This window comes from Bos grunniens, chromosome 28, assembly GCF_055505025.1.
Source record: "Bos grunniens cultivar Pamir isolate PY7600 chromosome 28, Bosgru_T2T1.0, whole genome shotgun sequence".
Taxonomy (NCBI): Eukaryota; Metazoa; Chordata; class Mammalia; order Artiodactyla; family Bovidae; genus Bos; species Bos grunniens.
In genome coordinates, this window is record NC_141192.1 from 12,628,442 (window position 1) to 12,648,812 (window position 20,371).

At 49.5% G+C, this 20,371-nt stretch overlaps 1 protein-coding gene across 9 annotated transcripts in view; it reads left to right on the top strand.

The window, feature by feature from the left end:
* Nucleotides 1-20,371, top strand: part of DLG5 (discs large MAGUK scaffold protein 5) — a 123,659-nt gene that overhangs the window by 76,111 nt on the left and 27,177 nt on the right. For all 9 annotated transcript variants that reach the window (XM_086381816.1, XM_086381817.1, XM_086381821.1 and 6 more), the window contains 8 exons: nt 6,301-6,560; nt 7,781-8,093; nt 12,491-12,675; nt 14,636-14,761; nt 16,944-17,076; nt 17,507-17,634; nt 18,632-18,807; nt 19,144-19,247. In XM_086381816.1, the coding sequence (XP_086237942.1) occupies nt 6,301-6,560; nt 7,781-8,093; nt 12,491-12,675; nt 14,636-14,761; nt 16,944-17,076; nt 17,507-17,634; nt 18,632-18,807; nt 19,144-19,247 (1,425 nt within the window). The remainder of the gene's footprint in view (nt 1-6,300; nt 6,561-7,780; nt 8,094-12,490; nt 12,676-14,635; nt 14,762-16,943; nt 17,077-17,506; nt 17,635-18,631; nt 18,808-19,143; nt 19,248-20,371) is intronic.

Sequence of the window (20,371 nt, forward strand, 5' to 3'; positions counted from 1 at the left end):
CAACCAGCCAGAAATTGGGAGAAAAATACCAGAAAGCTTGGAAAAGCAAACCTTGTATTGGCCTTGCTGGCAACTATTTCTGAAGCATTTATGTTGTGTTAGGGATTATACATAATCTGAAGATGATGTAAAGGATAGGGAGCATGTGCATGGACAGGGGAGTCTGGCAGGCCACAAAGAGTCAGACACGACTGAAGACTAAGCACACACACAGTATACCATATGACATAAAAGATGTGAGCGTTCATGGAGTTTGGTATCTGAGAGGCGTCCTGGAATCAATCCCTCATTGATTGCCTTAAGGTGAGAGCATAGTAGTGGGTTCTTCTCATTTTATTGCATTATTTGCTGTGCTTTACTGTATGTTTGAAAGATCCTTCATTGTTTTTTAAGAAGACTTTAAATGATGAAGTGAGGCTCCATCAGTGGTTTTCTGACCATTTCTCAGCATGCAGTCCTGATCTGCAGTAGCAAAGCATTTTTATAAAACTGTTGATGATTTTAATCGCCTGAGGAGCCTGTGTACTGTTCTTTAAAATGAGTTTTCAATTTCTAGTTTGGTGTTGTAAAATTTCCTTTGAAGGAAAGAGTTTTGCCTTAAAAAAAAAGAAAAAAAGAGAAAAGAAAAGGAAGAAGACTAAAAGCCTTGAGTGAGCTGATTTCTGCGATTCCCTTTTCCCCCATAGTCCAAGCCCTAGGAGATAATGTCTCAGAGGGATGAACTCACTTTCCCTGTCTCTGAAAAATTCTGACATTTGAATTAGCTCTTTCTTGTTAATCATATTTATTGAGGGCTCACCTCCCTCCAAAGGGAATATTCAGTAGTTCCAGGTTTTGGTTTTCTTGACTGCAAAGATCTTTTGATAACCCAGAATCCATGTTGGATGGAGCCAGGTGATTCCTGGACTGGAGCTGGAACAGTTAAACAGGCTTTTCTGGTTCAGTGCTATCATCTGAGGAATAAGGAAATAAACCCACCCAAGGGCTCAGGTCCCCTGAGGTACTTAGCGGAGGTCAGCAGGCCCTGACCATCTCTTAGCTCATCTTGTAGTTTGTTATCTAGGGCAGCACCTTAAGAGCCTTAGTACCTGTAAGTCAGAGCAGAGCACTCTTTTGCTTAAAACCCTCCTGGGGTTCCCATGTCACTCGGGATACAGTCTTTGCTATACGCCTTGTAGCCGTGTCTGCTTCTCTGGCCTTTGTGTGTGTGTCCACTCCTGCTGGTTCACTGGGCTCCAGTCCCGCTGCCCTGCCCTTCTGTCCGTGCGTGGACGTGGCTGGTGACTCCTACCTCAGGGCCTTTGAGCCTGCTCGCTCGTCTGCCAGGTGTGCTCCTGGCTGCTGTCCTTCATTTGCACCTGAGCTCAGAAGTCACCTTCCTAGAGACTCCTCTTCAGGCTTTAGCCTCTGTCCTGACCTACTCTGTGGCTCAAAAATCTCTCTCCAGCTCATTACTCTATTTTATTTTTTATTTCTTTGACAGCCCTTCTTACACTCTTAGGTTATTTTATTTGGTCTGTTTTTCTAACTATCTACCTATCTCTGTCCCTGTGTGTGTGTGTGTCTGTATCGTCCCATCAGGTTAAGAGGGCCTGAGACCACAGTCATTGTGTCTGAGCAGCATCACCAGCATCTGAGACAGGACTAGAACATGTTAGGTACTTGTGTTGGGGTACTCAGCATCACCCCCAGGTTTGGTGATTTGCTAAAAGGATTTGTACAATTTAGCATATAATTGTATTCATGGATAAAATTTATTTCAGTAAAAGGACACAAAATCAGCCATGGAAAGGGGTTAGTTCAGTTCAGTTGCTCAGTTGTATCCGACTCTGCAACCCCATGGACTGCACCATGCCAGGCCTCCCTGCTCATCACCAGCTCCTGGAGTTTACCCAAACCCATGTCCATTGAGTTGGCGATGCCATCCAACCATCTCATCCTTGGTCATCCCCTTCTTCTCCTGCCTTAAATCTTTCCCAGCATCAGGGTCTTTTAAATGAGTCAGCTCTTTGCATCAGGTGGCCCAAGTATTGGAGTTTCAGCTTCAGCATCAGTTCTTCCAATGAACACTCAGGACTGACCTCCTTTAGGATGGTCTGGTTGGATCTCCTTGCAGTCCAAGGGACTCTCGAGAGTCTTCTCCAACACCACAGTTCAAAAGTATCAATTCTTTCTCACTCAGCTTTCTTTATAGTCCAACTCTCACATCCATACATGACCACTGGAAAAATCATAGCCTTGACTAGATGGACCTTTGTTGGCAAAGTAACGTCTCTGCTTTTTAATATGCTATCTAGGTTGGTCATAACTTTCCTGCTAAGGAGTAAGCGTCTTTTAATTTCATGGCTGCAGTCACCATCTGCAGTGATTTTGGAGCCCCCAAAAATAAAGTCTGACACTGTTTCCACTGTTTCCCCATCTCTTTGCCATGAAGTGATGGAACCAGAAGCCATGATCTTAGTTTTTTGAATGTTGAGCTTTAAGCCAACTATTTCACTCTCCTCTTTCACTTTCATCAGAGGCTGTTTAGTTCTTCACTTTCTGCTATAAGGGTGGTGTCATCTGCATATCCGACGTTATTGATATTTTTCCCGGCAATCTTGATTCCAGCTTGTGCTTCCTCCAGCCCAGTGTTTCTCATGATTACTCTGAATATAAGTTAAATAAGCAGGGTGACAATATACAGCCTTGACGTACTCCTTTTCCTATTTGGAACCAGTCTGTTGCTCCATGTCCAGTTCTTACTGTTGCTTCCTACCTGCATACAGATTTCTTAAGAGGCAGGTCAGGTGGTCTGGTATTCCCATCTTCTGAAGAATTTTCCACAGTTTGTGGTGATCCACACAGTCAAAGGCTTTGGCACAGTCAATAAAACAGCATTAAATGTTTTTCTGCAGCTCTCTTGCTTTTTTGATAATCCAGCAGTTGTTGGCAATTCGATTTCTTGTTCCTCTGCCTTTTCTAAATCCAGCTTGAACATCTGAAAGTTCACGGTTCATGTACTGTTGAAGCCTGGCTTGGAGAATTTTGAGCATTACTTTGCGAGCATGTGAGATGAGTGTAATTGTGCAGTAGTTTGAACATTCTTTAGCATTGCCTTTCTTTGGGATTGGAATGAAAACTGACCTTTTCCAGTCCTGTGGCCACTGCTGAGTTTTCCAAATTTGCTGGCATATTGAGTGTAGCACTTTCACAGCATCATCTTTCAGGATTTGAAATAGCTCAACTGGAATTCTGTTACCTCCACTAGCTTTGTTCTTAGTAATTGTTCTGGGTCCTAAGGCCCACTTGACTTCGCATTCCAGGATGTCTGGCTCTAGGTGAGTGATCATGCCATAGTGATTATCTGGATTGCGAAGATCTTTTCTGTATAGTTCTTTAGTGTATTCTTGCCACCTCTTCCTGATACTGTCTGCTTTCAGTTAGGTCCATACCATTTCTGTCCTTCATTGTGCTCATATTTGCATGAAATGTTCCCTTGGTACCTCTCATTTTCTTGAAGACATCTCTAGTCTTTCCCATTCTATTGTTTTCCTCTATTTCTTTGCACTGATCACTGAGGAAGGCTTTCTTATCTCTCCTTGCTATTCTTTTGAACTCTGCATTCAAATGCGTATATCTTTCCTTTTCTCCTTTGCTTTTTGCTTCTCTTATTTTCACAGCTATTTGTAAAGCCTCCACAGACAACCATTTAGCTTTTTTGCATTTCTTTTTCCCAGTGATGGTCTTGATCCCTGTCTCCTGTACAATGTCACGAACCTCCATCCATAGTTCATCAGGCACTCTGTCTATCAGATCTAATCCCTTGAATCTATTTGTAACTTCCACTGTATAATCGTAAGGGATTTGATTTAGGTCATACCTGAATGGTCTAGTGGTTTTTCCTACTTTCTTCAATGTAAGTCTGAATTTGGCAATAAGGAGTTCATGGTCTGAGCCACAGTCAGCTGCTGGTCTTGTTTTTGCTGACTGTATAAAGCTTCTCCATTTTTGGTTGCAAAGAATATAATCAGTCTGATTTCGGTATTGACCATCTGGTGATGCCCATGTGTAGAGTCTTCTCTTGTGTTGTTGGAAGAGGGTGTTTGCTATGACCAGTGCATTCTCTTGGCAAAACCCTATTAGGCTTTGCCCTTGTTCGTTCTGTACTCCAGGGCCAAATTTGCCTGTTATTCCAAGTGTTTCTTGACTTCCTACTTTTGCATTCTAGTCCCCTATAATGAAAAGGACATCTTTTTTGGGTGTTAGTTCTAGAAGGTCTTATAGGTCTTCATAGAACTGTTCAACTTCAGCTTCTTCAGCATTATTTACTGGTCAGGGCATAGACTTGGACAACTGTGATATTGAATGGTTTGCCTTGGAAACAAACAGAGATCATTCTGTCCTTTTTGAGATTGCGTCCAAGTACTCCATTTTGGACTCTCTTGTTGACTATAATGGCTACTATATTTCTTCTAAGGGATTCTTGCTCCCAGTAGTAGATATAATGGTCATCTGAGTTAAATTCACCCATTCCAGTCCATTTTAGTTCGCTGATTCCTAAAATGTCGACATTCACTGTTGTCATCTGTTTGACCACTTCCAGTTTTCCTTGATTCATGGACCTAACATTCCAGGTTCCTATGCAATATTGCTCTTTATAGCATTGGACTTTGGAGAAGGCAGTGGCACCCCACTCCAGTACTCTTGCCTGGAAAACCCCATGGACAGAGGAGCCTGGTAGGCTGCAGTCCATGGGATCGCTAAGAGTCTGACACGACTGAGCGACTTCAATTTCACTTTTCACTTTAATGCATTGGAGAAGGAAATGGCAACCCACTCCAGTGTTTTTGCCTGTAGGATCCCAGGGACAAGGGAGCCTGATGGGCTGCTGTCTATGGGGTCACACAGAGTTGGACACGAATGAAGTGACTTAGCAGCAGCTGCAGCATCTGACTTTGCTTCTGTTGCCAGTCACATCCACAACTTGGTGGTGTTTTTGCTTTGGTTCTGTCTCTTCATTCTTTCCGGAGTTATTTCTCCACTGATCTCCAGTAGCATATTAGGCACCTACCGACCTGGGGAGTTCATCTTGCAGTGTCCTATCATTTTGCCTTTTCATCCTGTTCATGGGGTTCTCAGGGCAAGAATACTGAAGTGGTTTGCCATTCCCTTGTCCAGTGGACCACAGTTTGTCAGAACTCTCCACCATGACCTGTCCGTCTTGGGTGGCCTTACATGGCATGGCTCATAGTTTCACTGAGTTAGACAAGTCTGTGGTCCATGTGATCAGATTGGTTAGTTTTCTGTGATTATGGTTTTCAGTCTGTCTATCCTCTGATGGAGAAAGATAAGAGGCTCATGGAAGCTTCTGATTGGAGAGACTGACTGAGGGGGAAACTGGGTCTTCTTCTGATGGGTGGGGCCATGCTCCTCAAATCTTGAATTCAATTTTCTGTTGATGGGTGGGGCTGTGTTCCCTCCCTGATATTTTCCTGGGGCCAAAACTATGTTGGAGGTAATGAAGATAATGGTGACCTCCTTCAAAAGATCCCATGCATGCACTGCTACACTCACTGCCCCCAAGCCTGCAGCAGGCCAGCACCGACCCCCGCCTCTGCTGGAGACTCCTGGACACTCCTGGGCAAGTCTGGGTCAGTCTCTTGTGGGGTCACTGGTCCTTTCTCCTGGAAAGGGGTGCATGGGGCAAAGTCCAGAGGAAGCTGGTCAATGGGTTCTGAGAACCCTGCTGTGGAGTCGCACAGGACAGGCTTAGTTCCCCCAGCACTGAATCATGACAACACGTGAGACTGTAACCGGGGAAGCTCACGAGTTCTCCCTGCCCAGGGAGTTTTTACTGGGAGTGGCCGTATACGTAGCCCCTTGCTTAGCATGCTCTGAAATTCAAGACTCCCAGAAGAAAGGTGGTGCTGAGCCCAAGACACACTGTCCATCCACTCCAGTCATGGAAAACCCTTCCTATCACTTGGGAAAAATTTTATGTCAGTGCGGTGGACTACTTACCATTCATGTTGCCAGACACCAGCCAAGGGTCAGCTCGCAAGCAGGCCTCCCTAAGGCTAGACGTCTCAGACCTGCTACGATAACTCTTTCCTGCACACTACTGAAGGAATATTTGTGAAAGAGTGAGTCAGCTCAGTGTGCCTGCAGGGCCTGTGGAACCAGATTGTGAGACTCCTGAAGGCCAGAGGGTGCAACCTCTCCTCCCTTGTCAACAGTCCTTCCCCCAGACAGATGGAGGCCAGTTTGTCCTTCTTCCTGCCCTCTGACCTTTGGTAAGCATGATTCTCTGGTCCCCAGGTGTTGAAGCACAACGGGTCATCAGAAATTCTCAACAAGCTGTACGACACAGCCATGGACAAGCTGGAGGTGGTGAAGAAGGACTATGACGCCCTGCGGAAGCGGTACAGTGAGAAAGTTGCCATCCACAACTCAGACCTGAGCCGCCTGGAGCAGATGGAGGAGGAGAACCAGCGCCTGCTGAAGCAGACGGAGATGCTGACCCAGCAGAGGGACACGGCCATCCAGCTGCAGCACCAGTGCGCCCTCTCCCTGAGGAGGTAGGAACCTGGGCCGCTACGGGAGGCAGCGAGCCTGCCTGTCTTTTGTTCTTGGAGAACGGCCAGAGGGCCAAGTGCTGCCTTCCCTGCCAGGGACCATTCTCTCCTCTGTGGGCTCTTGGTTATCTGCAAGGCTCCCTGCTACTTTCTGGAAGGAAAAAGAGCACCTTGAGCTCTTTCAATAAAAAGTTACGTTATCTCCAGAAATCATTTTCCTGACCCTCAGCATGTCATGGTTATTGTGCTCTTTTCTCCCGTCTGAATGGCTCGGGTGATCTGACCATCCTGATTCTGAGGTTGCCTCACAAGCCTCTCCCTGTCGCTCACCCACCTAACAGATAGGGAAGTTAATTGTGCTAGGCACTATTTCTTCCAAAAGTTCTACTTTTTATTAAGGTAGATAATCTGTAGGGCTGTGACCCCAGCCCTCAGACAGTGTTTCTTAAGTACATTTCTGCAGCATACCTGTCCTCTGAGCTGCCTATTAGCTTTATATGAAAGGTAGCCTCCAGCTGTAAGAGAGTTTGGGAGTTGCCAGGTGGCACATAAACAGGTGTCTGCCCTGCAGGACTTCTCAGAGCCTTTACTCTGGTACCGTGCACTAGATTCTCCCAAGAGGGGGCAGAGTGCAGTGTCTCCTAAACATCGGTCAGTAAAGGGCACACTTTCTTTAATGGAGCTCCACGCAGGGTTGGTGCTCCAAGGAACCCACATTCAGAAACGCTGCTCTGGAGCTGCAGGCTTTAATTTGCAGGGCTACCTTCATGGCAGGGTCTTCCTTGCCTGGAAGGACTGAGCTGTGCCCTGATGCCAACCTGGTGACCTTGGACCAGTCACCTGTATCTCGAAGCCTTATCATCTATATCTGTGAAATGAGGTGGCCAGACTCAGTGATCATTCAGGCCACTTTTATCTTTCATAGGCTGTGATTCTAGTTGTTTTTTTTTTTTTTTTTTTTTAAATAATGTAGCTTGACCATGGAAGAAGGAAAGAATTCTTTTTTCTGGTAGAGCAGAGAGAGTGAAGTCCTCTGTGCGACTTCGAATATTTGTAAAAGGTTGAGAAAAAGTCTGGGTCCAAGGGCACTGGTCCTTCATGACTTTTCTCTCCTGGGGTGTGGAGAATGACCTCTCTCAAATCTTCGCGCTTCACTGTCCAGCACACCAGAGCTGGCCGGGCAGGTCCCCATCCCCCACGTCCTGGCTGCCCCTCTCCCCCAGGTTCGAGGCCATTCACCATGAGCTGAACAAAGCCACGGCCCAGAACAAGGACCTGCAGTGGGAGATGGAGTTGCTGCAGTCAGAGCTGACAGAGCTGAGGACCACACAGGCGAAAACCGCCAAGGAGTCGGAGAAGTACAAGGAGGAGCGGGACGCGGTGTACAGCGAGTACAAGCTCATCATGAGCGAGCGCGACCAGGTCATCTCCGAGCTGGACAAGCTGCAGACCGAGGTAGAGCTGGCCGAGTCCAAGCTCAAGAGCAGCACGTCTGAGAAGAAGGCGGCCAGCGAGGAGATGGAGGCGCTGCGACAGGTAGGAAGGTGGTGAGGGAGGAAGGGCTGTGGCGCGTAGGTGCTTGCAGTAGCCGGGAGCTGACGGCTTCTCACCTTTGGCCTGCTGCTGGCTGGGCTGTCGCAGGTTGCCTGGGTAACTGCTGAGCTCATGCTTGATGCCAGGATCTGGTCAGGCTGCATGGGACACAGGTGGCCTGCTGCTGGCTGGGCTGTCGCAGGTTGCCTGGGTAACTGCTGAGCTCATGCTTGGTGCCAGGATCTGGTCAGGCTGCATGGGACGCAGGTGAGGTCCAGCTGTGGTCCCGGGTATCTGGAGCTGACAGCATAGGAAGAAGGTTGGATGACACATGCGATGTTCACCCATGCCCTCGGTGATGTGACGGTTGATTAGTCTCCAGCTGGAAGTCAGCTCGAGGACTTGCTCATTAAGAAGATATCCCAAGGCCAGCGTAGGTGCTTGGAGTACCAGGGTCCAAGAGCCATAGATACGTTTGGCCTTGTGAGTCTGGAAGAGCACACTCGGCATTCCTTTCCCCCAGCATCTGAGGAATCTGCTCTGTGGAGGGGTGGTTGGGCTCCTGATGGGAAGATGGTCTACTAGGCTGAGCCCAAGGACCCTTTCAAGCTTTGCTTCCTGGGGGATAAATCTGCAGGGAATGGGGCTCAGGAGCATCCAAATTGAGCTCTGAGCTTGACTGCTGAGTGACTAGTGGGGCATCTCTGCATCTTTCCTGCCTGACCACCCAGACCTCATTGCTGACACTGCTTACTCCTATGACCACGTGTGTTCCGCTGAGGCAGAGCACAGGGCCGTGGACATAGGCCCGTGGACTCTCCCTGTTTGAGATTGCTTTTGCATTCTGTTGCTTCACGTGTGACTCTGTTTGGAGCTGCTGAACTTGATCAGAGCAGATTTTCTTTCCATTGGAGTAGTTCTCCATTCATTCTTCTCAATTCTGCTTTGCTCTGCAGGTCCATTAGAATAAAGGCTTGAAAACTGGCCTGTGAAAAGTGAAAGCTAAGCTAAGCTAAGTCACTTCAGTCGTGTCCGACTCTGTGTGACCCCATAGACGGCAGCCCACCAGGCTCCCCTGTCCCTGGGATTCTCCAGGCAAGAACACTGGAGTGGGTTGCCATTTCCTTCTCCAATGCATGAAAGTGAAAAGTGAAAGTAAAGTTGCTCAGTCGTGTCTGACTCTTAGTGACCCCATGGACTGCAGCCTACCAGGCTCCTCTGTCCATGGAATTTTCCAGGCAAGAGTACTGGAGTGGGGTGCCATCGCCTTCTCCAGTGAAAAGTGAAAAGAAAGTGTTAAAGGTTGGGCAGTTTGGGAAGGGACAGTGTGTGCCTGGATTGTTGCAGCCAGAGCCCCCTGGACTGAGCCTGAGGCAGGGCTGATACCCGAGGGGTGGCCAGGGCTCGAGAGCCCCTCTCTGGACAGTGATGCTGCCTCATGCCCTGGCAGTGCTGGGAGCAGTGCTTGGAGGGTGGACCTCCTCAACCACATGACCTCTCACCTCTCCTAGAGCTCTGGGCCTCTCAGTTGCCTCATCTACAAACTGAAAATGATGACAGCATCTGCTTCGCAGGGTGGTTGCGACCATCAGCTGAATTAACATTGAAAACACACTTAGAATGGTATCTGCGTAAAGTGGGAATGATTTAAGTCTTTATTATCAGGGTTATTTTTATGCCCGTCTGAACTTTACCACCCTGTTAGGATTAGGGTGCATCCTATGAGATTGTTTTTATAGGCAAAAATGGGCCAAATAACGACAGTTTCATGCAGAGGGAGTGAGACTTCTCCAGACCATCAAGGTGAAAGCCATCGTGAAAAGGAATATTTTTTCTTTGATGAAATTTTTAAAAGACCATAATGAAGAGATTCATTTTTTTTATTGCTGTAAAAGTCACATAATATAAAACATACTATTTTAACCGTATTTGACTGCACAGTTCAGTGGCACTAAGTAGATTCACATTGTCGTGCAGCTCTTACCATCATCCATCTCTCGATTTTTCACCTTTCTAAACTGAAACTCTGTCCCAACTAGACACTAACTCCCCATCCCTCTGCCGCCCCCACCCGTGGCTCCTGACATCTATCTACCAACATAGTGTCTGACTCTCTGAATTGGACTATTATTCTAGGTAATTGAAGAGATTCTTAATAAGCAAATACAATGTGTTAGGGCTTGGTGATTGCCCTGGAGAAAACATCAACCTCAATTTCATATTCTGGTATGAGAGCTTAATTGTTGGGGAAAATGTTGCTACCAAATAAGGGAAACAAAATGATGAAGAGTAGAAACATCAGAAATGCCTGAGTCAGTCTCTGAACTACAGCGTCAAGGACAGTGTGTTAAAGCCATTGAAGGTGAGCCTGTGATAGGCCAGCGGCCACCTGGTTGAGATGTTAGAGGTTAATTGTGCTCTTGGCAGGATTGCAGAAGCACAGGGCCGGAGGAAGACCCCCGGCTGCCCCTCAGTGCTCGGTCTGGTAGCCCGTGTCGCCCACTCCTCCCAGGGCTCCCGTGTTCCTCCAGCCTGGAGCCCTGAACCTTCACAGGGGCACTGGCCACACATGAGGCCTGCTGTCAGCTGAGACAGAAATCTTTTCTGGGCACCCATCCCAGTCAGTAGGCCAGGACAGCCCAGCCCCCGCCCCTGTAGCTTCCACAGCTGAAACCCTCGGCTCCCTCTGGAATCTGTCTGGCTTCTGGGACAAGACCGTTCTCCGTCTGGACAGAAGAGGCTAAGTCTGTGGCCTGGGCCGTCCTGGCTCTGAGGTGTGGGCATGGAGGGTCTTATCTCCCCATGGCCTGCGAGGTCCCTGAGGATTGCTCCCACCCCTCTCCAGCAGCCACTTCTTGTGGGGTCACCTGAGATGAACCTTGAGCCAGGCCAGGGCCCAGGTCTCAGAACTGTTTTTGTTCTGCTCACCAGGGCTGGTGGTTCTTTTTCCTTCTGACACCTGTGCCTTCCTATGCTCCCCCCTCTCCTCTCTGTACCTCCTGTTTATTTACCCTCTTTTCTCTTTCATTGCCTCCCAACACCCTATTGTCTTCTCCAGAGTGGGTTGTGCAAAGAAAGGGCAGGTGGGGGCCCTGTCAGGGTTTTTGCCTCGCTCTGGACACCCGGTCAGCTCTGCCACCTCTCTCCCTTGCTTCCCACCTCTGAGAGTGGGCACATCCAGGGATTTCCTTCACCCGGGCCGGGGTCCAACCTCCGGCCATGGGCTTCCAGGTTCCTGAAAGCTCGCCAGCCTCAGGAGGACGTGGAAACTGGTCGCTGCCCCAGGGAAGCCGTGGGGCGCTGCTGCCTTTCACAGAGGTCCTTCCGGAGACTGGATCACTTCCTAAGACAGGCCCCTCTGACAGAGCCACTGTCCCCTTGAAAGGCAAGCTTGGTCACTTGGACTGGTAGTGCTTTCTACTGCCCCTTGAATGCAGTTGCGTCTCTGATGTCCAGTCCTGCCTGGGGATTGAATTTGGTAGAAAGTTGGGGAACATTGTGTGAGGGGGGAGGTACTGCGTAAAGTGAGGAGGGAGCCTTGGGGAGCAGAGGGGTAGGAGGGGAGGCACCGGGGGAGGTGGATGATGACCAGAGGAGCGTTCTGTCTCGTGTGTATTTTACTTCTTCAGAACGCGTTTGAGCTGGACTAGGAGTTGCTCTAGCAGTAGGCACTCACTTCGTCGTCTGTCGTATTCTTCATGTTTTCTGAGGATTGCAGAAGCCTAGAGGGAGCTTTCTGTATGAGGGCTTCAAAGAGTTTGATTTGAGATTTTAACGGAGCATGTCGTGCTTTGGAAAGAGGTCTAGAAGCAGATCCTTTAGATTTCAGCTTTTTAAAGGAGCTGAGACACCCAGGACTTCCCCAGCAAACAGCAGCCAGTAAATTTTCAGATTTAGCGGTAACTGCATGCCAGAGTATATCAGCTGTGCTGTAGACACAGCGGGTGGGGAAGTGTCATGACCAGTGCTGCAGCCTTCACTGCAGTGGGGCCTCGTGTCACGATTTGTCACAAGCACTCTCTAGAGAGATGCAGAGGGCTCTCTGCAAGACACACATCCCGTAAATGGCAGGTGGGGTTTAGGAGGAGCCCTCTGGGGGTCATTTCCCCTGGGCCCCTGAGACCAGGACAGAGGAGCGGCCGGGCTTCCAGTCCTGGCTCTGTGAGGGGCTGAGCGAGTTTGGGTGAACACAAATACAGCATCACTAGGGGTCTGAGCATGGCTGTGGAGCATGTTGTCATGGTTTGGGGTGTGTCAGAATGGGCTCTTCCTGGGATCTCAGCACTTCCCTCCATCCAGCTCCGGAGAGTGCAGCCCCAGCTCCTGCACCAGTTGGAGGGCACTTCCGGACCAGAAGGCCCAGTAACTTCCCCCTCTGCTCGCTTGTTGTCCTCCTGCAGATCAAAGACACAGTGACGATGGACGCCGGGAGAGCCAACAAGGAGGCTGAAATCCTTCGAAAGCAGTGCAAGGCTCTGTGCCAGGAGCTGAAGGAAGCCCTCCAAGAGGCGGACGTGGCCAAGTGCCGGCGGGACTGGGCATTCCAGGAGCGGGACAAGATCGTGGCTGAGCGCGACAGCATCCGGTATGGGCGCTGGGGCCCCCACAGGCTTGGGTCTCCCCATGACACAGTGGGTCTGTGGGAGGGTCAGAGTCTTTACCACTTACTTCCAGGTCTGGTGGGAGTGACCTGGGTCATCGTTCTCACTCTAGGTGATGCCCCAGTCTCGCCTCATAGTGAAAATTTGGAATTTTCCATTGCATCTCAACTTCCTATTTCCCTTCACCCTAGAGGTCCAAGTGCCTGCTGTGTCCAGAGCATAGACCCTCATGAAGTGGCACAAGGCCAGGCTTAGGGGGCTTCTGGTGCAACTGACGTTTCAGAAATGCATTCTTTTCTTTTAAACTTTGTATTTTGTGTTGGGGTGTAGCTGCTTAACAAACAACGTGGTGGTAGTTTCAGGTGAACAGCGAAGGGACTCAGCCGTCCGTACACACGCCTCCACTCTCCCCCAGACCCCCCTCCCATCCAGGCTGGCACAGCACACTGAGCACAGCTCCCTGTGCCACACAGTCAGTCCCTGATGGTTATCCATTTTAAATATGGCGTTGTGTACATGTCCATCCCAAACTCTCTAACTTTCCCTTCCGCTCGTCCTTCCCCTCCCCACCCAGCAACCATAGGTTCATTCTGTAACTCTGTAAGTTTCTCTCTCTTTCTATTTGGTAAGTAAATTCATTTGTATCACAGAACTGCATTCTTACAGCCAGTATTCATTGGTTCCTGACAACCAATGGTCCCTTGAGCTTTAAGGAGACCCTGGGAGAGAAATAGCCTTTGAGGCTCCTGGGCATGTGTGATGCCTGTGAGGGGGCCGAGCAATGTCATGGGACAGGGCAATGGTGGGAGGGAGATGCATGGACAGTAAACCTGTGGGGGTGTGCAGGGAACTGGGGGGCAGGTAGGGAGGTCTCCCCAGGAAGCATGGCATTCAAGCTGGAACTTAAGCTTGGGTGGCGTCTTTTCTAAATGGAGAAGGGGGATGGGTGCTGCAGCCTGAGGGACCATCGTGAACAAAGGTGGTTGGTGAACTCACGGCAGGCCTGGGACTGGGTGTGGCATGAGTGGGGTGCACACTTACAGAGTCAATAGGAGAAGCGGCTGACAGGGCTCCTGAGGGCAGGTGGTGAGGACCTCTGAAGGGAAGCCCTTGAGTGTAGACTTGGACCTTGGCCTGGAGGAAAGCCAGGAGAGGCCCTAGTGGCGTGGTGTTGCTGGTGATGACTGAGAACCTGGTCATTGAGACTTTTGGTAACTTGTGGCCATTTGGAGAGACAGATGTACTCTGGGCTGATCGGGAGATGAAGGTTCAGGGTTGGAGGGGACTTGGGGCCATTGATAGGTAGGGACCTGCCCACTCAGGGTCCATCCGGTGGCAGGATGCAGTTCTGGAGGTGGCACAGAGCGCAGACTCCCCTGCTGCTGGGTCACCTGTCCCCACCTCCTGTCTGACTGACCAAGCTGATCCTGGGATCCCAGAGGCCACACGTTTGTTAGTAGAGACTTTTTAAGCCTACACTTTCTACCTGCACAGGGCTTGGGGCTGCAGAGATGCATAAGACATGATTTCTGTCCAAATGGGGGGCTCCATCTACTTGTGGGGTGGAGGGCAACTCTAGAAAAACTTGCATGAAGCATGTGGTCAGTGCTGGAGCACCGGGGCTTGCCAGATGGGCTGGGAGCGGGAGCGTGGTGTTTGACCTCAGGTACACTGAGAGTGAAACTGTGGGACGAACGCTGGACTGCAGAGTGAGATGCTTGTTGCCTGGTAACCATGGGGTTGTCCCCTCTGCCAGGTCCAAGGTGCCCCTCTGACCCTGTGTGGGATTGGCCCGGGAGGTCTTGTCTCCAGACTCTCAAGCACTCCTCTCACGCATCAGGCATCCGGGGTGTTCAGGAGCATGGGCTGCAAGCTTCACTGCAGGCCGTGAGTCCTCCGCCCCCTGCTCCTCACAGTGACCTTGCCCTTTGCCCCCTCTGTCAGGACGCTCTGTGACAACCTGAGGCGGGAGCGGGACCGGGCAGTGAGTGAGCTGGCTGAGGCCCTGCGCAGCCTGGATGACACTCGCAAACAGAAGAACGACGTCAGCCGGGAGCTGAAGGAGCTCAAGTATGCTGGGGTGGGCGCTGCTGGGATGAGCTGGCACCCGGGGAGCACAGGGCCCCCTACCCTCAGGGCACAGCAGCCCCATGGGCAGGCCTGGCCGCCGGTCCCCTTTCTTGGTCAGTCCATAAAATGTGTCCCAGGGTTGCCTCTACGTTGAGAGTTGATTAGAAATCCTCAGACCAGCACAGAAGTAGCAGCGGCCCTTTGGTGAGCCTGTGGGGGTGGACGGGCACCGTGTGCACAGGGGCATCGGAAGGAAGGCCCCTGCCCCGGGCGGTCCACTGGGGAACGGGCAAGCATGTGTTGTCCATTCATTCCCTCCCTCCCTCGTTCACTCGCCAACTCAGCAAGGATTTGCAAGGTACCTGTTCTTTGTGGACCAGGCCCTGGGGGAGGCACAAGCCATTGGTCCCTGTGGGGCTCACAGCACACGGAGACGGACCCAAGGCAGGGCCATCTGAGAGACCAGTATGCTATGGGACAGAAAGATGACAGATTGTGAAGCAGCGTTTGAAGGTGGTTGTTACTACCACTCCAGTCTACTCTGCCTGTGCTATGTGGGGCGTCAGATAACTTGATTACAGCGCTGCTCCAGGGACGTCACTTCAGACTTGGTGGCCCCTCCCAGTGTATAGAAAATACAAAGATGCAAGCTGAAAAAGAGAAACTGGCAGATCCCAACAGCCATCATTGTAGTTCAGAACAGGAACCAGACTCTGTAGTTGAGAAGCAGGGGCTCTCTCTCTGTTCGTGAGACCTCCCAATCTGATAGGGTGGTGAGAAGCTAGCGAGTGTGCAAGCCTCACACACTTCAGCGAAGCCTTCCACAAGTGGGTGACTGCTTCCCCTTCCTCCCTGTTCAACAGCACCTCTTAACATGAGACAAACAGCTTCATTTGCTTAATGAAAACCCAGAAGCCCTGGGGCTTAAGCAGTCTAAGAAAATCCCAGAGGTTAAGAGGCAAAAAGGCAGGCTCTCCAGGGACCCAGTCTGGATCTAGCAAGCAGTAGCATCAAATTAGGGCAAAGCCTGGAGCCCTGGATGCTTGAGCACGGGAAGAGGTTTTGTACAGTAATTGAGCCAGAGTTGCCTGGAGCTTCTGAGGAATGTCAGGTTCCGTTTGTTTGTTTGTTCAGCACATTTGTATTTGCGCCTTCTCTGTGCTAAGTTCTCTTAACTGGTGGGATGCAGGCAAGGGACTTGCTGCTGCTGCCCAGGAAGCCCCCTGTCTGCAGAAGCAGCAGCCTTGCATAGTGGGTGAGAGCTGAGCCATGTGCAGTGAACGCGCAGCAGGAGTGTGTCAGGGCAGTAATGGTGAATTCGGAATGTCGTCTGGGCCCAGGTTTTAGGAAGGAGGATGTTACTGGGGAAGATTACAAGGTTTTGAGTCTTTTTTCGTCCTCTTCCCTGGGTCTTTCTGAGAGCTAAAGCTTTTTATTTTGATCAAATCCAATGTATTGATTTTTTAAAAACTTTTAATGGATTATGTTATGTCTGAAAAACCCTTAATCTATTTTAGATCTCAAAGATTTTCTCCTATACTTTCCTTCTAGAAGTTTTATAGTTTTACATTCAAATCTGTGATAGAGCGCGAGTTAACCTTTACGTAAGGTATGGGGTTCAGGCTGAGAGTCTGTTGCCGTGATGCCCACCTGCTCCAGCGCCCTTAGTTGAAGACGCTGCTTTCTTTGCGGAACTGCTTCTGTACCTTTTGTACTTTGTGGAGCTGATTCTGGGTCTTCTGTTCTGTTCTACTGATCCAGGTCTCTGTCTTCCTGGCAGTTCCACACAGCCTTGATTTATGTAGCTGTATAAGTCTTGAAATCAAGTAGAAGGATCCCTCCCATTTTATTCTTCATTTAAAAAATCGGTTTAGTCATTCTAATTCCTTGCCTTTCCATATACATTTTAGAATAGTCTTGGCTACAGAAAGTCTTACTGGCATTTCTATCAGAATTGCATTAAGCCCCTACTTAGATAAATTTGGGGCAAATTTCTGAGACTTAAAAACTATGAAAACCCACCGATTCAGGAAGCCTTGACCTGACCTGACCCTCAGATTTATTAGGAAGCTGGTGTGTAGTGTGAGGGAGATGGGCATGGTCCACCTCGTTTCCCAGTGGACTCAGCTGGGATGCTTTGCCTCCCAGAGGGCCGTTGCCATGACTCCCTCTTCGTCCACAGGGAGCAGATGGAATCCCAGTTGGAAAAGGAGGCCCGGTTCCGGCAGCTGATGGCCCACAGCTCGCACGACTCAGCCATCGACACAGACTCTATGGAGTGGGAGACAGAAGTTGTGGAGTTTGAAAGGGAGACGGTAAACTGCCCGCAGGTCTTTTTCTCCTCAGCTCTCCTCAACATGCAGGCTTGGGACGGAGGTGAGAGGGTGGCCGGCCCTCCTGCAGTGCCCTCCAGTTTCACGGCTGCTAGTTGGGAGGTCAGCTTTTCCTCCCAGGGTGCAGATGCATCCTTTGCCGGCACTTGTCCAAGCCAGGTAGCAGCTGCAGCTTGGCCTCCTGTGTCCCCCAGCAGATGCTGGCAGTGCGTGGAGAGCAGAGCTCGAGGGGCTGTGTGTCTGCAGTGGCAGAGAGGGGTGGATCACAGCTGCTCAGAGCTTTCATCCTGGGGACCAAGTGCCCCATCAGAGTGAAGGTTCAACCCCCGCATTGGAGTGAGTGGCCAGAGGTGTAAGAGCCAAGTGTTTCTCATCACTGCTTCAAGTGAGCTGTTGCTGCTGTTCTTGACAGGAGGATATTGACTTGAAAGCACTTGGGTTCGATATGGCAGAGGGTGTGAATGAGCCTTGTTTGCCAGGGGACTGTGGCATATTTGTCACTAAAGTGGACAAAGGAAGCATCGCTGATGGCCGCTTACGGTAAGTGTCAGGACCCCGGCTCTGGCGGGGAGGGGGAAGTTTCCCTTTGACCTAACGCAGAGGACCTGGAGGAGAGCCAGGTGACATTGATAAGATACTTCTTTTTTAAGAAAATTGTTTTTGGCTGTGCTGGCTCTTCATTGCTGCACAGCCTTTCTCTAGTTGCAGCGAGCAGGGGAAACGCTCTGATTGTGGTGTGGAGGCCTCTCATTGCAGTGGCTTCTCTCATTGCCGGGCACAGGCTGCGGGGCACGTGGGCTCGGTAGGTGTAGTTCCCGGGCTCTAGAGCACAGGCCCAATAGTTGTGGCTTGCAGGCTTGGTGATTGCACGGCATGTGGATCTTCACGGATCAGGGATCGAACATTTTGTCTCCTGCATTGACGGGTGGGTTCTTTGCCACTGAGCCACCAGGGAGACCACCAGCTGGCATTTAAATGAATGCATCCCAGGATCTGGGGGGCTCTTAGAAGCAACCTGAAGCTTGCAGGTTCAACTGTTAACCCTGTTCTTAAAGGACATACTGCCTCCAAATTGCCTCTGAATCTGATCTTTCTCCTTTTGCTTCTGTGTGTTAAAGGGGGCTCAGGTGGTGTGTGTGAGAGTCTAGAATATGCTTTGCTTGCTCATCCCATGACATAGTAATGATAATAACTAGCACCTACATAGTGCTTGGTGACTGCTAAGTTCAGTCACTTTATAGAATTCATTAACCTTTACAATTCCACGAGGTAGGTGCTTGTAGCCCCCATTTTACAAATGAGAACCCTGAGGCCTAGAGGGGCTACGTCACATTGCCCCTAAGTTGTAGCGCTTGGATTTGAACCCAGGCTGCAACATCCACAAGGTTAACTACTTTACTCTCTTAGAAGAGGAAATCTTTCTGAATGTGTTTGTGGGGTACCTGCTTTCTGGTGTTCTGCTCCCGAGAAGGAGCAACAGGCATTCCCCTGGTCCCAAGGCTTTCTCAGGCAGTGACCTGGCTGTGCCCCTCCTCAGGGTCAATGACTGGCTGCTGAGAATCAACGACGTGGACCTCATCAACAAGGACAAGAAGCAGGCCATCAAGGCACTTCTCAATGGGGAGGGGGCCATCAACATGGTCGTGCGTCGGAGGAAGTCCCTGGGTGGGAAGGTGGTCACACCACTGCACATCAACCTGAGCGGGCATAAAGGTAGGGGCTGTGGAGATGGATAGGGTACCCTTTCTTGTGTAGAGAGGGTACGTGTGTTTTCAAGCGTACCGTATTCCCAGAACGAGGTATTGCAGTGTGTGCGCTTCCCGCCAGGGGACCATCTGGGCCTTGCGTCTTGCTGTGACTGACTGACTGATTCACTAGACCAGACATGATCAGGCCCCTGGATGGTCTGACCTGGTTGGGGTGCTGAGATGGATAGTTCATAGTCTGCCAACATCCCTTTTATAAGTTGATCTCACAAAGATGAGGGGAGACAGCCAGAGGGCCGTTTGACCCTGGCGGGGGTTAACTGTGGGCCTCTGTGGTTTGCAGACAGTGGCATCAGTCTCGAGAATGGAGTGTATGCTGCCGCCGTGGTGCCCGGAAGCCCGGCTGCCAAGGAGGGGTCCCTTGCTGTGGGAGACAGGATCGTGGCCGTAAGTCTTGGGAACTCTTTCCCCAGTTCTAGACTCCCTGTCTCCCAGTTCCCACCCTGATGGCAACCACTTTTAACAATTCATTGTGTTTTTCTCTCCAAAACACTCAAAACTTATATCTCCCACTTTATTTTTTTGAAGCAACAAATGTTTATTATCTTACAGTTTAAGCTCCCACTTTTTTTTTTTAAACTTCAGATGTGGTCATAATATAGTGTGCTGCTGCTAACCTTGCTCTTTATTTTTAACAGCATGCCTTGAGGTTCTTCCAGATTTACATCTTTAAATCTGGTCTTTTCAATCAACTGCATGTTCCGTAGTGGCTGTTGAGCCAGTCCCCTGATGCACGGTCAGGACATTTTGCTTTTATAGCAGTGCTGCGTGGCCACTGCTGTGTCTTGCCATGGGGTATAGTTCCAGGGGGCGGAATTGCTGGCTCATAGGCTGTAAGCATTTATCCTGTGACCTGACCTTTCTTCATGTGCTCCAAGGAAGCTGTGGCCGTTTCAGTCTCATCTTCAGTGTTTGGGGTAGCTTGTTATGTCACATCTTTGCCAGTGTTTTTTCAGATTTGGGGGCAAGCTGGAGTTTAAAAGCAATATGGGCGTTGTGAAAATTTTTAAGATGTAAGAAAGTTATAAAGAAAAACAAAACCAACCAAATTAATCTACCCTCCCAAGATAAAAACCAAAAAAATTAATCCACCAGTCCAAGATAATCACTCTGAATATATATTTTTAAGTTTTGATTTTCAGATAATTGCTGAGATAATTCAGTTGTGATATTAAGCAATATTTTAAAAGTTGCGAAGATAATACAGAAAGGTCCTGTATCCGCATCCTCTAGTTATGTCAGTTGGCTGCGTCTTATGTAACTGTGGCATCAAAACCAGACAGTAGATGCGGGCACAGGGTCTAGGTATAGATTTCTGTTGTTTTATCACATTTTAGATTAAGAAAAAAAAACCAAGATATAGAACTGTCCAATACTGCAAAGATCTCCCTCATGTTAACATTTATTTGTTTGTTTTTATAATTCTCTTTACTTTTAATTGATTGATGATTGCTTTACAATATTGGTTTGATTTCTGTCATACTTCAAAATGAATTACCCTTTATATTAAC